Genomic DNA, 19,319 nt, shown 5'->3' with positions numbered 1-19,319 from the left:
TTCCCAAATTCATTTGTTAATCTATTTGAATTAGTGTAAATTTGGCAGAGGTAATGTGCAAGAAGAATTTGAGGAACATCTTAAAGTCTTTTCTTCCTTTTATCATCAATCTTCTTTTGACCCGTAATGCTATGCTAAAATGGATTGATATTTCATACAAACATTTTATAAAATGTTAAATCTGATGAAAATCAGACATACTAACCTTGTCTGTTCTTTGTTCCCTCTTCTTTATAATTAGCTGGTACAGGAAGGACTTCTAAGAAAGATGTGATTTCCATATCAAATATGAAGATATAAAACACAAACCTGAAATAAGAAAATATCTTTATAATTATGAAAAACTAATTTCTTAAATACGGATAATCAAACTTGATATAATTAATCATGAGAAAACAGAACTTGACTAAAATGAACAGCAAATAATTTTTTCATATCAAGTAAATAATATAACATCATTACCCTTCAGCTGTTTAAGCAACATAGTCTGAAGTACAAATTCTACTTGAATACTTACGGATAACCCAAGGCCAGAATCTTTATGTACGTAAGCGCATCACTGATTGTGTATAAGCAGAAACCCAACAGTGCAGCGATAACGCACACAAATACCACGCTGGCAATGATAAACAAACAAAAGATCAGTGTTCTGTAATCATATGAATAACAGCACCCAAAGAATGCCTTATAGTATGAATTGTAATATCTTAAACCTGAATAATGAAGCTTCAATATAACTAAAATAAAAAATAAAAATACAAATGGATCGATTCCCTGAAATATAATGTATTTTATCTCCTTGTATGATTTCAAAATTTAAATATTTCAATCTTGCAGCAAATATCTTTATGTTAATCACGCTGACATGTCTCTTTTTAATAGTTTATATACAGAAGATCTGTTTTGATGTGTTACTGTTCTTAAAATACTCTATTTTAATTGAACACTACTTCTCTTGTAGTTTACTTATTTCCTTTCCTCGCTGAGCTAACTTTTCCCTATTGGAGCCCTTGGGCATAATTATAGCATCCTGCTTTTCCAACTAAGGTTGTATCTTTGCTAGTAATGATAATAACAATAACAATACACAACAAAAATAATAATAACAATAACAAAAGTCTTCATGCAGGGACAAACTTTGAATGTAGAGGGGGCTTATGACCTGACATGTTTCAAGTTAATAGGCAGTGTTAAACTAACTGAACAAATAAGGTTTTGAACAGCCTCCAATAATCAAGTAATTTTATATGAAATGCTTAATTTATAAACTTACAATAGAATCTAGTTACATTTGATCTAACATTAACAAAACTTGCTTGTCAACTCCAAAATAAATAGTGCACTTCAATTGAGTCTTACCGAGCAACAGACAAGGCCGACTTCCACAAGGATTGGTGAAAGCAATGCATTATGGCCAACTTTAAGATGCTCCAACATACCCGTCGGGATAAAGTAACCACAATAAACCACACAACGCTTCTATCAATGAGGTATAAGTTCTGAAAGTCAGTAAAGGTGAGCATAACACTTTCAAATCCATACAATACCTGATAATAAACTTAAAAAAATTCTTTCAATAGAATATTTTTTTTTAAATAACTGCAGTTACAATCACTACTACTTGATTTCTAAGTAAGACAAATATCTAACAAGGATTTGATATCTATGTAAAATAAAAGAAATTCAATATAACCAATTTTTTGGAGATACAAACTCGTTTATCCAATCATCATTCTTTAGACACAAAAATGGAGAGCTTTTTTAAGGTATGTCATAATTATATTTCTTGAAAATAAAAGTTTGTCTCCGAAAAGTATTAAAATAAAAAACCTTAGTAACCTTGTACAACAATAACTCTTCAATATTCCACTACACAAATACTACAATAAAATTTTTCAAACCAACTGCAGACCAAAACTTTCAATGACTATATTAATGCTTTGGTAAATTTTAAGTCTTCTAAATTATCTTCATATACATAAACTGTTTTTATGACTTTCATCAGAATCACTTTTAGAAATAAAAATATCTAGGAAATTCTAACTTTATGATTTAATGTACACTAAAAAATATTAAAAATAATTTATATTTTTCCTCGCTATATAAACCTGAGTCATTTAATATGGCTACACTCTAGCTAGCAAGCTGGAATAGTTGATGAAGAATCATTGAGGATCTGGCAACTAATATGGCATGCCCTACTCGCCCATGTCTCGAGTCAAAAGGCTGTGGCTTGAAGTGGGGAACCAATCTAACTTGGGTATAGCTGCCGTTCAGAGGTCTGTCGTTGGCTCTTAAAGTTTTCATTGCTTTTGTACTACAGTGACGATCCCTCGTTTATTTCAGTTAATAGGGACCAAAACCTGCACAGGAGCAGCAGGAGCACGACCAGCGGTACCCTTGCTACCTCCCGTGGGCTTGGCCTGACTCGGCCTGGCTGCGGACGGTTTCGCGGGACCAGGTCCCTTGAAACTCGCAGCCTACGCCTGGTGGATAATGGAGTTCTTCGAGTCGAGGCGCCATTTATCCCGCGCGGCCCAAACTTCCTCTGGTGAAAAGAGAGAAGTTGCAGCTCTAATAAGAGTGTTCCCGAGTGCCAGGGCTTTTCCTGAACCAATATGTTTCGCCAAACAAGCGGCTACTGCCTCGTGTTTTTTGAGGATCAGATTGGCATACTGGGTAGAAAGCTGGTCCAAGAGAAAAGCAACAGCTTTCCCACCAGACAAAGCCAGGTTCCTGTACTGCTCCATGTGTTAAGGGGTAGTGAGCTTGGTGTCCACCGGGAACACTGTGGCCGTACTACACCAGTGGTCGAGCCACGAAGCAGCATTGAGAGCAGCTACAGAGATGGACTCCATAGTTAAAATCTCAGAGGCCGAGAAGGAGACACTCTGGGATTTCAAGCTCTCGACTGAAAAACCCCCCAGCAAACGCTTCAACCGCGGGGTTAAGAGGGAGAGGACAAGGCACAGAAGACTCTGTGACATAGTACCTCTTCTGTCGCTGGAGTGGTTGAGGGATAAGCTTGTTCAAACCTTGGCTCCTAAGCAAGTCAACAGGTCCTGCAATCTGGTCACTCACTCGGTCCAATGTTCGAGCAGCCTGTCTCGACCAGGGTAGTGGGATGGGCCGTGAACTGCTTTTGGGAGCTCCCCATAGGATCTCCAAGGCTGTACACTTATCCTCAGACACTACCGCAGGAAGAGCCCTGAGGCCATTAATCTCACGCATGAGATTAATGACCTCTAGGAAAGGCAACTCCACCTCGGGATCTTCCGTCTCTACGGCCAGTGAAGGCCGTGGAAGTGGCTGATCCCTCGGTCCCGCTACATCCGTAGGTGTAGGGGAAGCGACATGCTGCACGGGTGATGACATCCTCCATGAATACCCTCGCTCTGGCCCTAAGACCGAGTGCATGACTGGTTGCTGCAAGCCCCACGAAGCTCCTGAAGAAGCTTGGGTGCGAACGGGGTCGCTGGGAACTGCAGCGCTCACATCAGGTGTAGACAACTTAGTGGCGCGAATGGTGCACGCGGCCTCACCTGTTACATGGCCAGAAAGCATGGGGGTTGGCTGTATCTCGCGCGGCTGGTATGCGCGAGAGCTAGCCTGGTCTGGGCCTGCTCACGCGACACACGAGTCGCAGTCGGTCTGCATGGCTACCCCCGTGGAGGTAGTCGTGCGTACCACGGATTTTCATGAGACCACAGCTGAGGTTTCTCGTGCCAAAGCCAGGAATCTCATTTCCCCGCTCAAGAGCGGTTCAATTCAAGTCTGAGCAGTAGCTCAGGACCTCGGGCCCCGTCACCATGCTCTGGGAGACGATACCTACGCCCCCGAGCGCAGTTGTCATGCATGGAGGCCTGGCGCGAGATTCTCCGTGAACAATCCCACTAGCGCGGAGAACACAGAAATCTCGCACAACACCCTCATCCTCCGGAGGAGAAGAGGTGTCTCGGGGTGCCATGTCCCTTCGACTGCCACTGGCCTTCCTGGCTTTTTTCACTTTCCTCTTCTTCCCCTTCCTCTTTCTCTTTGGGGGAGAAGAGTCAGAGTCAGAAGATGAAGACGAAGAGGAGGAGAGAGAGGAGGAGGAACTAGAAGAGGAATACCGCCCACGCTTCCTCTTCTTGTGCCCCCTCTGAGGTACTGGATCGGTGGTCAAGGCAACAGTAGACGACACTGGACGAGGATGAACAACCTGAGCCATGTCCGTAGGAAGAGCCGTGGTCGGTGAACTTGGTGAACCTGAAAAACATATTGTCTCCGTAGGAGTTTTGGCAGATTTTAATCTTAACTGACTTGGGGGGCGAAGCTGTAAAGGGTTTGCCAGCAGTGGTTAAAGAAATCTCTATATTTAAAACCTTACTCTCCCTTGTTTTAACAGAGAGTCCAGCAGTTATTTTACCTTTGTAAAAAGTTTGCATTTTGCCAGGAACAAATGCTTTAACAGGAACATGGTCAACAACAACAGGGGCATCAGGGAACATGGGAGTTGATAAAGTTGCAAAATCAGATACATTCATATATTCATCAACAATCAGATTATTCAAATGTTGTTCAATCTCGTCCGCCAGAGTTAAACAGCGTTTTAACAAATCCAAGCCAGGTTTATCCTGATAATCCGAGAGACGCCTAAGTTCCCCCCCCTTACCAGGTAACATGTCGTCATCCGTATCAGACGGTCCAACAATCTGTCGGGTGTCCCTCGAGATCGCCGAAGTAGCAGCAGCGCTAGAGTCACCCGCTTCCCCGGCGAAACCCGAAAAATCCCCGGCAGGCTGTGAATCCGAGCTTCCCAAAATCATACTCACACACTCCTCTGACTCGCAGAGGGCGTGAGCAGACTTCACTGTGGTAGTTTCTTGAGACGACACACTTTGCACCGGCTCCCTACTCCTCTTCTTTGAAAGAGACGAGCTCTCCGAAGCAGAAGAAGCTTTAAGGTTCCGGCGGTATTTGCGTCGATTCTCGAAAGCTTGCCACTGCAAGGGCGGCCAGGATTCACACTCACGGCAAGGAGAACCTTGAGAGCAAGGTTTTCCCCTGCATGTTGGGCAAAGCGTGTGCGGGTTTACAGAAGGTGACGAAAACCACCTACTGCAGCGCCCGCCACGGCTACACAACATCGCATCTTACCAGTAATTTTCTCCTCCATTACAATCACACAAACACTAATACACAAGTACAAGAGAAAGCAAAAGGCTGCAGTATAGAGAGCGGAGAGTAGCACAACCATCCACGTTGAGCCGAAGCGAGTGAATGGGGAAAGCGGGCTGGGGGGGGGTAAGCTCCGGCCCTTACCGCCAGCCAATCAATCAGCACAACTGCCTGGTTTTCTTTCTCTTCGGCTCTTTCAGCTGAGCTGAAGCGAATTCCTATATTAAATGATTACGAGGTTTGTATATCGCTTCGGAACAAAAATAACTTTGTATAAACAGGTACATGTTTAATCATTGCATATGGAATTCCATTGGGTCCTGGTGTTGTATCATTACAGGTAGCAAGTGCAGAATCAAATTCTCTATCAGTAAAAGAAAAATTGTATGAGTCTTCCCTTCCTGTTGCAAAATTTAAAATTTTCTTTTCTTCAATGCTCCTCTACTGGTAACCAGGAGCTGCTTCACACTTGCATGATACATTTGAGAAATGATCAGCCAAGGCATTGCTAACCTAATTTGCTTCAGTAACATAGTGGCCATTCACCTACAACACTGGTGGTGAGTTGGGGGTGAATTTGCCTGCTATATTTTTTACTTTCTTCCATACAGAAGATGGTGGTGTTCTACTGTTAATGGAGCAAATAAAAGATACCCACGATTGGCACCTAGCTTCTTTCTTGGCACTACGAAACTGTGCTCTACATTTCTTGTATATAATCAGATTCTCCTCAGTATGGCGCCTGTGCAATTGAGTTAAGGACCTTCTTGTGGCTCTGTGCAGATCAGCTAGTTCTGAACACCATCAGGGGACTGGTCATGGTTTGAATAACCCTGTTGTTTTGGGAATTGAATTGACTCCTGCTGTATGAAGAGTTCCATTCAATAAATCTATGGTATCATCAACACTTTCAAACTGTTCTGCACTCCCCTCGATTTAACTTAGCTCATGAAATTTAAACCAGTCTGCCTTGTCAAGATTTCACTACGACGATCTTTGTGAAGGGGAACCATTGTTGGTGTTGATAATGATCACTAGTACGCCAAGCATCCAATGTCCTCCAATCAAAATCGAGAAGGCAGTTAGAGCTTGCAATTGAAAGGTCACCATATGATAGAGTACCTGTCTGAGCACAAAAGCATGTGGGCTCTCCTATATTAAAGAGTCCAACATTCTCCTTTTCTACAATTGATGATAAAATATTGCCCCTGGTGTTTGCTAAAACATCGTCCCATAAAGGATGTCTACTATTCAAATCTCCAAGTAAAAGAAAAGGTTGAGGGAGTTGTTGAATCACCTCTACTAAATTATCATATAAAATGTTATCATTTGGAGGCAAGTACAGAGAGAAAATTGTATATTTTCTCCCTATATCAATCTCCACAACCACTGCCTGCAGAGGTGTACCTATAGACAAGGATATTTGGGCAACATCTCGATGAACGTATATGAGACTTCCACCATGGATCCCTACTCGTTGATCTATGGTGTCCTACAGCTAATATATTCGAAAGGACCAGTATTATCATCATCAAGTTTGCTCTCCTGTACACATATAATTATGGGGGAGTGCTCATGAATCAGGAGTTCAAGTTCTTCATATTTGGTCCTCAAACACTGACAATTCCATTGCAAAATGGAGGAAAAAACCATGGTTTATTTTTGGGAAGACACTGGATGAAGTCTTCCCATTATCAATTTTTGATCTAACACTATTTCCCAGTGATTTCATTAGAGAGGGTCTTGATAGATTGGGTTTTGTGTTTGTGATTTTCATTTTGTCCTTTTGATCTAATTGTTGAGGGGGATGGTGGACCTCAACTTGAATTTCTGATTTATTTAAATTGTCTTCTGGTTGATCAGAAACATCAACAGACAAAACATCATATTCATTTGACGTCATAACTCTAATGTTTCTTATGGAAGGGGTAAGAGAAATGGAGGTCTCTCTCTTTTCCGTTTAATACGGGGTGAGCTACCAGGTTTTTGAGTGGAACCTCCATCAAATCAGGCAAGGATATGGCCTGAGAGAAGTTAGTACTATTGTTGGTAATGGGGGATGAAGGTTGTACAGAAATGGACAATGCCCCAGTTTTCATGCACTGTGGCAAAGCCTCAGAAGGCAATATGCTTACCTTGTCGTGCAAAACTTTATCATTAGATGATGTATTTCTTTTCTTGGAACTACTGGTACTGCTAGGTGGGTTTGATATCTCCTATGGTCTATTTTCTTTTTATTTTAATGCCTTTACATAGATCTAGATCTAAAGTCATTCCATTGGACCCTGTCCCAGGTCCCAGGTCTCCAAGTAGACCTCTTTGCAACAGAGTCCAATCACAAACTAGCATGTTATGTACCCCCAAACCTGGACCCTCGGGCTTATGCCGTGGACGCAATGTCCCTAGACTGGAACACTTGGGAGAAGATTTACGTGTTCCCACCGGTAAATCTGCTGATGAAGGTGTTGGACAAAATCCGGACTTTCAGGGGAAAAGTGGCTCTCGTGGCTCCCAATTGGCCCAAGAGCAATTGGTTTCCTCTGATGCTGGAATTGGGTCTCCATCCCCATCAGATACCCAACCCAGTTCTTACGCAAATATTACAAACTTGCACTGTGTTCGCTTCCTCAAACATTCAGGGTTCCCTAGCTTTATGGACTTCATGAAATTTGCAGCCCAAAAAGGCGCAGACATCGATCCGCAAAATACGTTATTTTTGGAGTCTGACAAAAGGGATTCCACCCTTCGCCAATACGATTCAGCGGTTAGGAAGCTTGCAAAATTTTTGAAAGACTCAAAGGTTGAATTAATGACTATGAATCTGACTGTAACCTTCAGATCCCTTTTTGAGTCAGGTCTGGCAGCCAACACTATTACCATGCTTAAATCTGCTCTAAAGAAGATTTTCCATATTGGGTTTAACATAGACCTAACAGATCCACTATTCTCATCAATCCCAAAAGCCTGCGCCAGATTGAAACCATCTATTTGCCCTAGCTCGGTTTCCTGGTTTTTGAATGATGTCCTCAAGTTGGCATCCGAGACCCTCAATGATTCGTGTGCTTATATACCCTTGCTAAGGAAGACCTTATTCCTTATGAGCCTAGCTTCTGGCGCCAGAATATCAGAACTTGCAGCCTTGACTAGGGACCAGGGCCATATTGAATTTCTCTCGTCAGGGGAAGTTCTCTCTCCTGACAAAGTTTTCTTGGCCAAAAATGAGAATCCCGAGGATAGGTGGTCCTCCTGGAAGATTGTTCCGTTTTCTCCGGACCCATCACTATGTCCCTTAACCACCCTCAAATCCTACTTAAATAGAACCTCCTATAAGTCCTCAGGGCCCTTATTCATTAGAGAACATGGTGGTACCATTACCCTCAAAGGGATCAGGCAACAAATTTTATATTTCATTAAACAGGCTAATCCTGATTCATTCCCCCATGTCCATGATATACGAGCTGTAGCTACCTCAGTTAACTACTTTCATTACATGAATTTCACTGAACTTACTAAATATACAGGCTGGAAGTCCCCAACAGTATTTAAGCAACACTATTTAAAACCTCTGGAAGCCCTTAAATTCGCTACAGTAGCAACGGGGAATGTGGTTCCACCTGAACATGCTGAGTCTTAACTAACCATGTCTTGCTATCTTCTTCCTCTTACCTGCCTTACTTACAGTTCCTACCTTGGTTTTTGGTTTTGTTTTACCTGAGCTATACCAGTACAGCGCAACATTTTATTATATCAATTGTTCTTATTCCACAAATTGTTTTTGTTGTTTTCACTCATGTTACCTTTTCAATCATGTTGTAATTTAGATTTTATCCTGTGACTTCTAATACCTAGCTGTCCCTGTCATCCCTCCTTAAGAGAGTGATTTCATGTTATCTTTATTACTTTTCAATATTAGAAAGGATATACCTCTGTTCTTATATACGTTTATTGAGTAAACCATTTGATGTTACCATGTCTTTAATTGTTTTCCTCTCAGGTTATTTCCAAGTTTGGGACCATTTCTCTTGTACTATTTCACTGGGCGGCACAGGTTGAGCCCAGAAAAGGGATTTTGACGAAGGAAAAATCTATTTCTGGGCTCCGACCCGTGCCGCCCAGTGAAATGCTCCTTAAACATCATTTCTAAGGTAAAAACTGCTATGAATTTACCAGAGAAAAATTTGTATAGGAATGCTAGGTTGAACCCAGCTCGATCACCTTAATAAGGTGTCAGTATAATACTGTGGCGCTGAATAAATCACAACCAGAGGCCTCGCACCATTTAGATATCTCCTGTCAACATCCCCGAACAGCGAGGTGCCGTTCAACATCCTACGACTACTAGCAATCCCACGCCAGTGACGTCACTCCCTATAGCACCCCAGATTGGGGCCCAATCAGGGAGGGACGGGTGGGTTCACTGGGCGGCACGGGTCTCTCGCCCAGAAATAGATTTTTCCTTCGTCAAAATCCCTTTTCTGGGCTCCGACCCGTGCCGCCCAGTGAAATCGTACCAGAGAATGGGGACCCAATATGGCTAACTACCTGAAGAGGGAATAACACAAAATAACAGAGCTGATGAGTTCAATATAAAAAAAGAGGGATGTGGAAACCTGTAAAATTAGATCAACATGTATATGACAGTGATAAATAGACATGGTAAACAATCAATAATGAAACCCGTAGGTAGAATTCAACAGATATGAATAGTGGGAATCCAGCTTGGTAATCAAAAAAGCAAAATAAAATCAGCTCGGGGATTCAAGAACAAGTGTAATGAAAACAATTCGTGAAATTGAACAATTGAATAATAAAATAATACACCATAAGGGTGTATAGTAACAAAACAGGTAGGAACAACAGGTAAGCCAGGCAGGAGGGAAAGAGGACAGAGCAAGACGTTGTGATTAGGACTCAGTACCTTCAGGAGAAGCTATATTCCCTGCAGCTACTGTGGCAAATCTAAGAGCTTCTAAAGGTTTTAGGTAGTGGCGCTTGAAAACTTTAGGGGACTTCCAACCCGTATATTTTGAGAGCTCATCAAATTTCATATGGTGGAAAAAATTAATTGAGGTAGCCACAGCTCTAATATCATGGACATGTGGGAATGATGCAGGATTAGCTTGTTTAATAAAATAAAGAATTTGTTGTCTGATTCCCTTAAGGGTAATAGTTCCTCCGTGTTCTCTAATAAATAAGGGCCCTGTGGTTGTAGTGAAAGTTCTACCTAAGTAGGCTTTCAGGGTGGTAACTGGACACAGGGATGGATCCCGAGGAAGTGGAACAATCTTCCAGGGACCACCTGTTTTGGGGGTCTTCCTTTTTAGCCAGGAAAACTTTGTTAGGAGAGAGAAGAACCTCACCCGAAGAGAGAAACTCTATATGACCAGGGTCTCTAGATAAGGCTGACAATTCTGAGATTCTGGAGCCTGAGGCAAGGCTCAAAAGAAAAAGTGTCTTTCTTAACAATGCCATATAGTTACAGGATTCATTTGGGGTGTCAGAGGCTAGCTTAAGAACATCGTTCAAAAACCATGAAACTGCACTAGGGCGAGTTGAAGGTTTTAGTCTGGCACAAGCTCTCGGAATGGATGAGAAATATGAATCCGTTAGATCAATGTCAAAACCAATATGGAAGATCTTTCTCAAGGCTGACTTGATTGTAGTAATGGTATTGGCTGCCAGGCCAGATTCGAAGAGAGCTCTGAAGAATGTCACAGTTAGGTTCATCGTCATTTTCTCAACTTGGGAATCTTGCAAGAACTTAGCTAATTTCTTGACAGCTGAGTCATATTGACGGAGAGTAGATTCCCTTTTGTCAGATTCCCGGAAAATAGTATTCAAAGGATCGATGTTTGCACCTCGTTGGGCTGCGATTTTCATGAAGTCCATAAAGTTAGGGCATTCAGAATCCTTGAGGAAGCGAACACATTGCGAGTTTGCACTGTCTTTGTTAACAACGGATTGGGAATCCGCCGGGGGCGGAGACCTAGTTCTAGCAACATGGGGAACCAATTGCTCTTGGGCCAGTTGGGGGCTACGAGAGCCACTTGACCTTTGAAGGATCTGAGTTTGTGCAGAACTTTCAGTAGGAGATTCACCGGAGGGAACAGATAAATCGTCATCCAGGTATTCCAATCTAGAATCATAGAGTCCGTGGCATAAGCCTGAGGGTCCAGGTTGGGGGCTACGTAACAATCTATTTTGCAATTGGATTTCGTTGCAAACAGATCCACCTGGAGACCCGGGACTGGAGATATCATCCACTGGAAATATCAATTGTCTAGTGACCATTCCGACTCTAGCGGAGTCGTCCGGGAAAGTAAGTCCTCTACCACAATCCGGACTCCTGCTAGATGGACTGCTGACAGGTGCCACTTGTGCATTGCTGCCATGGAGAAAAATTTCAACATGATGTGGTTTATTTGGGCTGATCTGGAGCCTTCTCTGTTGAGGCGGTATACTATGACTGCACTGTCGAGAACCAGTCTGATATGGAGATTCCTGGCTGGATTGAGAAGTTTTAAAGTGAGGAAGACTGCCATGGCCTCTAGGACGTTGATGTGCATTTGTTGGAAGACCGGTGACCATAACCCTTGGACTTTCTTGTGTTGTAAAGGAACCGACTTGGAAAGATTCTTGATCTTCGTCCAAGTCTGCAGACTTTTTCTCAGGGTTGGGGAAAGGCGAGCACGTCTGTCTCGGCATATTGCGGTTGCTCTGGAGCGCCACACTCTGTTTATGTCCTTGAGTTTGGACCTCAGGACGATGTCTGTTACGGAGGCGAACTGTAAGGAACCTAGGATCCACTCTCGGCTCCTTCGGAAGGTCAACTTTTCCCTGAGAAATTGTTCTGTATTCCTCGCTATCACCTTCCTTTTGGCTTTGGGGAGGCACAGCGTATGGGAGCACAGGTCCCCTTGTAGTCCCAGCCATTGAAACTTGGTCTGTGGGACCCGGCGGGATTTCTCGAGGTTGACTTGGAATCCCAGTTGCCGAAGGAAGGTGAGGACTTTGTCCGTTGCTACGCGGGAAATCTGGGCATTGCCTGACCAGATTAGCTAATCGTCTAGATAGGCTACTACCTGTATCCCCTGAGTCCGAAGCTCTTGAATTACTGTCTCTGCTAGTTTGGTGAAGATTCTGGGTGGTATGTTGAGTCCCAATAGCATCAATTTGAATGCGTAGGCTTGTTTGCCTAGCTTGAAGCCCAGAAAAGGACGAAAATGCCTTGCTATTGGAACGTGATAGTAGGCATCTGTAAGATCGATGGAGGTGGTGACGGCCCCACGGGGAAGTAAGGTCTACACATGCGAGACGGTAAGCATAGGGAATTTGTCGCAACGAATGAAGGAATTTAAACGAGACAGGTCCCGGATTACTAAATCTTAAGAGACGTATACTTTGGATTGCATTCTTTAGTAGCAGATCTTTTGTGAAGGAACGTAGTTCTTCCGTGGACTGAGACCGGTTGAACCACTTGCAGAGGTTGCCTGAATTGGGAAGATTGGAAGGGCCTCAATCTCTTCCTACCTCGAATTGGGGTACTAGTAGGCTCATATCTCCTCTTTGAAACCAGGCCCCACCTAACCTTGAGGTTTTGGTTGGCTCTAGCTGCCTCGCTAAGGACCGAGTTAACTAAGTCCCCTGGGAAAAGATCCGGGCCCCAGACTGGAGCTTTGATGAGCCTATTAGGTTCGTCCCTAATCGTGGCTTCGGATAGAATGTGTCGTCGACAATGGGTCCTGGCATTTGCAAAATCATAGGCGTCAGCCATAAAGTTTTGCAAAAGTGACTTAGTGAGGACCTTAAGGAGGTCCTCCCCGTTGTAAGTGGCGACGGTCAATTCAGAAAGGACAACTGAATTAAGGGATCTGCTGAATCTACACCTCGACACATATTCCAATTTAATGAGAGATTCCGGGAGTTTGGGAAGCCGTTCGCTGAACTGCGTCGAGGCACAGTCCGGGCTCAACTTACCTACCGAGAAGGTAGCTGGGGCGTTCCGCCAACATTCACTGTCTCCCGGAAAAAGAAGGGAGGGTAAGTCGGTCTCCATGAGGTGAGGTAAAGGCTTCTCTTCCATGATAGCCTGAAAGACCGTCTCTATGATCTTGGTCGCACATGGGGTAGGGATCTGGTCGTCGGCCACAAACATAGTATATGAACTTTTGTAGGCCGTAATCATTGTGTTCAAGCAATCCCACTCATTGAACATGCAGACCAAGACAGACTGTGCCTATTCTTTAGGAAAATTAACAGTTTCCTTTGGGACCTTATCCAATCGAATCAGAGCCTCTTCCGTGAGGCGAGCGTAGCCCGGGAAGGGGAATTCAAGACCCGGCGGGTAGAATTTATAATCCGCAAGAGGCCGGGTACCGAAATCTCCGATTGACAACATGCCCTCCAAGAAGGGGGCATGCAATGCCAACCTCCAAGGGTTATTCTTATTGAAAGGAGGAAGCTTGGAGGCGTCGGGGATGGGGTATTGGTGTTGTGGCGGTGGCAGCCCCGAGCGCATGAGTCCCTGAACTAGGCTCTCCGTAGAAGCTATTCTCTCTTGTGATTGCTGCGTATGAGACGATAGTATCGACTCAAAACGAGCAAACATCTTCTCGGAAAAATCCACCGGGTTAGATGATTCCGCCGGGGGGGGGAACAGGTGCCGGAATGGACACTACTCCGTGAGAGGTTGAAGGCACAGCAATTGGGTCTTGAGAGACTCTGGTGGAGGAAGATTTAGCCTTCGAAGCTGATGATTTCGAAGACCTGTGGTCTTTGGAAGATTTGTGGGTCGTATATAAAGTCTTACGATGAGCCTTCACCTTGGGGATAACAGGCCTGGGACTGAGACCAGTCCCGGTTGTCCCCGGAAAACCTCGAGAAGAAGAGTGTTCTGAAGTAGAAGAGATAGCCGGGCTAGGGATAGGAATCTTAGCCCGGGAACCACCTGACTCACCTACGTCCCTACCTGCGTCGGGATCGTCAAGAGCCATGGGTTCCACATCGAGGTTGAGGGTAGAGACGTCCTCAGTTAGGGTGCCGCCCGTCTCTTCTTGGTCCGGGGCCAGAATGATGATAGGATCCGCCAACTCTTTGGGGACCGCAGCTGAAGTTTTAGCATGGGGGTAGAGACGGGAACACCATTCCTCAGAGAGGATATAAGGTTGTTTGGCCTTCACGTTGCGGGTGAACCCGTCAATCCAGATCTTGAGGATAGCCCGAGCTGTATCTTTCTCAAGTTGGGAGCACTGAAAGAGAACAGACTATTAGCGAGGGATATTTGTGCCAAAGAAAAGTGAAGAAGTCCAAGGACTTCGTAGACACGAAGTGAAAGGCATGTGGGAAGTCCAGAGGACTAGTGGCCTTAAAATTAATAATGTTTGAAATTAATCGTAACTCCCTACAAGTCTGTATCAATGAAAATGCACTCACCGAGTCAGATGTTAGAGTGGAGGTCATTGTGTAGCAGACTACACAATTGTCTGGATGCCAAATAGCTAAGTCATCCACTCGGACAGAACAGTGGGCATGTGAACGACACACGTCATGGCCGCAGGGTTGATAGATGACAGCGGCACATGCCATCATTGCACAGCGTACAGTCTGTAAAATAAAAGATACATGAGCATCTCAAAGGAAAGCAAATTAGGGGCCCGGAGGCCCCGGTGCTTAAAATATATATATATATATCACTATCATGATAAAAATGTTTTATATATATTCATCAGGAATCCTGAATGAAAGCAAATAGGGTATCGGGGGCCCCGGATGCTTAACTTATAGCAATATCATGATAAAAGATTTACATATCAATATCATGATAAAAATGTTTTATATATATATACATCAGGAGTCCTGAATAAAAGCAAATTATATATATCACTATCATGATAAAAATGTTTTATATATATTCATCAGGAATCCTGAATGAAAGCAAATAGGGGCTCGGGGGCCCCGGATGCTTAAATTATAGCAATATCATGATAAAAGATTTACATATCAATATCATGATAAAAATGTTTTATATATATATACATCAGGAGTCCTGAATGAAAGCAAATAGGGGCTCGGGGGCCCCGGGTGCTTAAATAATATCAATATCATGATAAAAGATTTATATATCAATATCATGATAAAAATGTTTTCTATATATACATTAGGAATCCTAAAGGAAAGCAAATAGGGGCTCGGGGGCCCCGGGTGCTTAAATGATATCAATATCATGATAGAAGATTTATATATCAATATCATGATAAAAATGTTTGATATACGTACAGTCTGTAAGACAAAAGATACAAAAGTATCTTAAATGAAAGCAAATTAGGGGCCCGGAGCTTAAATATCTACGTATAGGTATATATGTCAATATCATGATAAAAATATTTTATATATAGCCATTAAGTATACTGAATGTAAGCAAATCCAGGACCCCGGGGGGGTCCGGAGTGCTTAAATATCAATATCAAAATAACAGATCTATTTTGATTGTAAAAGGAATTGAAATTAAGTCAGACCGTAACCGTGATCATATCAAAAGAGGGAAGGGAAGGTCGAGAACAAGGATCGTATATATATATGTGACTAATATATAAGTTAATCCAAGTAGGAATGAGTAACGTTGGCTCCGGAGGCGCAACTAAACAACTCGACCGGATGGTAATGTATAAAAGCTACTTCCGGGGATCCCATAATGAAAGTCTTTATATATATAAATATATATCTATATGAGGTCCGTGAGGTGCGTGACACTAGAGGGGGGAAGGGATCTTTAATGGGTCCGTGACGTGCGGGACCGAGGGAGTAGCACGTACAAAACTTAATAAATAATATAACATGACAAGGTACCATGGACCGAGCAGAAAACTTCCCGCCGATCGTTGGCCAAACGAGCGACGGAAAGAAAACGACTACGACCGGGTAGAGTAGTGAAAAGAGTAAGTAATGTACGTTAATGTATAATAATAGTAAGCCTCACAGATCAACGGGAACTGTCCGTGCAAAGAAAGCGGATGCCCCCAGGAGGGGGAACATAGCGCCATAAAGTGACTCAAACTCGATCGGGAGAGAGAGAGGGTGGGAACCCTGGGGTGGGGTATCGGGCGGGGAGGGAGGCTAGTAGTGGAGCGATAGCAGGTATACCAACCTGCCAGACCCACGATGATATGATCACGCGGAAAGACTAATAACACTATAAAAAACATAACACATGGTAAAATAAGATAGGAAGGCATGCTGGATGATAATAATAATAAAATTAACTATACATCAATCGTAAAACAAACGAGGGAGTGAACATGAGATAGGAGAAACCCAAGCCTGACAGCGCTGCGGCAGGGCTACCAACATAACACAGAGTCAGTGAAGTGCTAACAAAATGCAAACTAATAAGTAATATCTGACTCATGAAACCCCCTCGGGCTAATGCAAGCAAACGAATGATGTTAAAATGATAAGCAAGTCCGTGGCGTGCGAACGTAAATAATCCAAGTAATAATATAGTGGAATAGGAACGCCCGAAGGCGACCAGGCATGCCAACCTACCGATAATATGCACACGTATATGTAATAACTGTTATCATAATAACAGGACAATATAAAAATTAAAACGGTGTGTGAACCGTGGATACCCATAAAGTTCATAACGAGAAACAATCAGTATGGAGGACTCATTGAAAATCGTTAAGAACGAAACGAGAGAGAGATAGGAGGGAGCCAAGCGCCATGAAAGACCCACGCGGGGTCGTGAAAAATAAAACTTTTATAATATAAGCAAAAAAAAAAAAAAAAAAAAAAAAAAAGGGCAAAGCCCCCTCCAAAATCTCAAAACTCATAGATCTGGTACTTAACTTAGATGGAGTGACATTGGAGTCCGACATCTTGAGGTAAATCCAGAAAAAACCAGCGAAATTCACACACTAAGGCAAAATAAGGACTAAACAGTGGTGCTATGAAAAAGGAGTGACGTCACTGGCGTGGGATTGCTAGTAGTAGTGGGATGTTGAACGGCACCTCGCTGTTCGGGGATGTTGACAGGAGATATCTAAATGGTGCGAGGCCTCTGGTTGTGATTTATTCAGCGCCCCAGTATTATACCGACACCTTATTAAGGTGAGCGAGCTGGGTTCAACCTACCATTCCTATACAAATTTTTCTCTGGTAAATTCATAGCAGTTTTTACCTTAGAAATGATGTTAAAGGAGCATTTCACTGGGCGGCACGGGTCGGAGCCCAGAAAAGGGATTTTGACGAAGGAAAAATCTATTTCTGGGCGAGAGACCTGTGCCACCCAGTGAACCCACCCTCGAAATCCCTCCCTGCTTGGGCCCCAAACTTGGGGTGCTATAGGGAGTGAGTTCACTAGCGTGGGTTGGGTTGGTAGTAGTAGCTTACGCAGCATAGATGTTGAACGGCACCTCGCTGTTTCAGGGATTTTGAAGAGGAAATCTCTAATTGGTGCGAGGCCTCTGGTTATGATTTATCTCACCCCAGCAATATATCCACACCTTATATAGGTGAACGAGCTGGGTTCAACCTGGCATTCCTATGCAATTTTTCTCTGGTAATATATAGCAGTTATATACCTTAGAAATGGTGCTTAAGGAGCATTTCACTGGGCGGCACAGGTCTCTCGCCCAGAAATAGATTTTTCCTTCGTCAAAATCCTTTTTTTGGGTAAGATAGCCATGTCGTCCTGATGGCCCACCCATTACGTTGTCCCTCCCCAATTTCTCGTAGGATGCTCTTTCTTCACAGTAGTTACGCTGCGATGTGGAATGGGGCGCCAGAGACGTACGAGCGCACCATAAGGTGAGAGGATATGTAACGGCTCCTCACTTATCCTTCCCCTTAGTGGATTAGACTGGGTAAAGTCTATTGGGGGTGCAGATATCTATGGTTATCATCGGATACGTTCCTGATTATGTCGTACTTGGTTTTCGTAGAATGATAACAGGTTACGGTATATGTAATTTTTCATGTTTACTACATTTATAGGAAGCTTGTAAGTAACTTTACAGAGATAACAGTAAAACTAAGTAAAAAATCTACTTACGTCAGGGCTCTTGGAAACAATAAACAGTACAGGGTGGGGTAGCCTAATTACTATTCAGTACTCCAAGGTCTCCATTGAAATATTATGACCAGGATCTAGCAAAACAGAAAAAGGTGGGAAAACCATGTACAAAAGTTCCTACAGGGGAGACGTCTACAGGTGCCTATGGGCCACCGCAATAGGTATGATTGTGTTGGACAGCCACTTCCACAAATATATCTCTCACAGACCAGGAAGTCATGGAAATAGTAACCCCACTCCCCTCCCTATTACCTTGTAAATAAGCTTCAGTGACTTTTCTATGTTACAATGGGGATAATCCAGAATGATAATCAACGATTTGTATTCTCATAGGAACAAAAGAAGCAAATAAAAAGAAATTAAGAATATACCTTACCATGGCATACTTGGTGTGAGAGTGGGGAAGCCAAAAAACAGTTCGGTATATGTTTAGATACTGCAGTGCTAGAGACATTAAGCTAAACACCAGCATGCATACTTCAAACCCCAACTCAGAGATACGGGGAATGTCTGGAATAGTCATATGTTTTGGTGGTGTAATGGACATTAATGGTGGACCATCATCAGCACTATGGCCTAATCTGTAAGGAAACATTAAATAAAAAAATTAAAAATTAATTTGAATTTTCTAGCAATACAAACCTAAGCCTTTTAAAATAGATATATGTCTTCAGTGGCACTGGAACTGCCAATATATTGTTAACAAGGTATAGCACTTGGTTAATAAAAGGTATGCGAGGTACAAGCCCAGCCCACCCACCTGTCATAAAGTAGCCACTTTTGTCCTTAGAACTAGGAGTGAGAGGGGTGATTGAGGTGGGTTATGTATTTCTAAGGACTAAGGTCTGTATATACTGTACAGTATCGTACTGTATCTATGAAAATTCCCAAATATTTTAAGTAATTCTTATTTTTCCCAACTATACACACACGTCCTTTAATATTAGTAGCCCATCCAGTACAGTACTAGGGTGTTCCTCAATGTCTACGTCGATACTTGTCCAACTTGTGAGAAGACTTAGGAAACGTCATTCCTCCTCTTCACAACGCATGCCGATGCACCATGAAGGTCACCCCTTTTGCACGG

At 43.1% G+C, this 19,319-nt stretch overlaps 1 protein-coding gene across 1 annotated transcript in view; it reads right to left on the bottom strand.

Annotated features, from left to right (window-relative positions):
- Positions 1-18,863, bottom strand: part of LOC137647004 (transmembrane protein 39A) — a 116,255-nt gene extending 97,392 nt beyond the window's left edge. Inside the window, exons 1-4 of the mRNA XM_068380111.1 lie at positions 18,609-18,863; positions 1,360-1,499; positions 518-616; positions 206-309 (exon numbers count right to left, since the gene is read on the bottom strand). Of these exons, the coding sequence (XP_068236212.1) occupies positions 206-309; positions 518-616; positions 1,360-1,499; positions 18,609-18,827 (562 nt within the window). The 5' untranslated portion in view covers positions 18,828-18,863. The remainder of the gene's footprint in view (positions 1-205; positions 310-517; positions 617-1,359; positions 1,500-18,608) is intronic.
- Positions 18,864-19,319: the final 456 nt, after the last annotated feature.

Source organism: Palaemon carinicauda, chromosome 9, assembly GCF_036898095.1.
Source record: "Palaemon carinicauda isolate YSFRI2023 chromosome 9, ASM3689809v2, whole genome shotgun sequence".
Taxonomy (NCBI): domain Eukaryota; kingdom Metazoa; phylum Arthropoda; class Malacostraca; order Decapoda; family Palaemonidae; genus Palaemon; species Palaemon carinicauda.
Note: the sequence above shows the minus strand (reverse complement) of the source record. Positions and strands in the feature narration are given on the sequence as shown.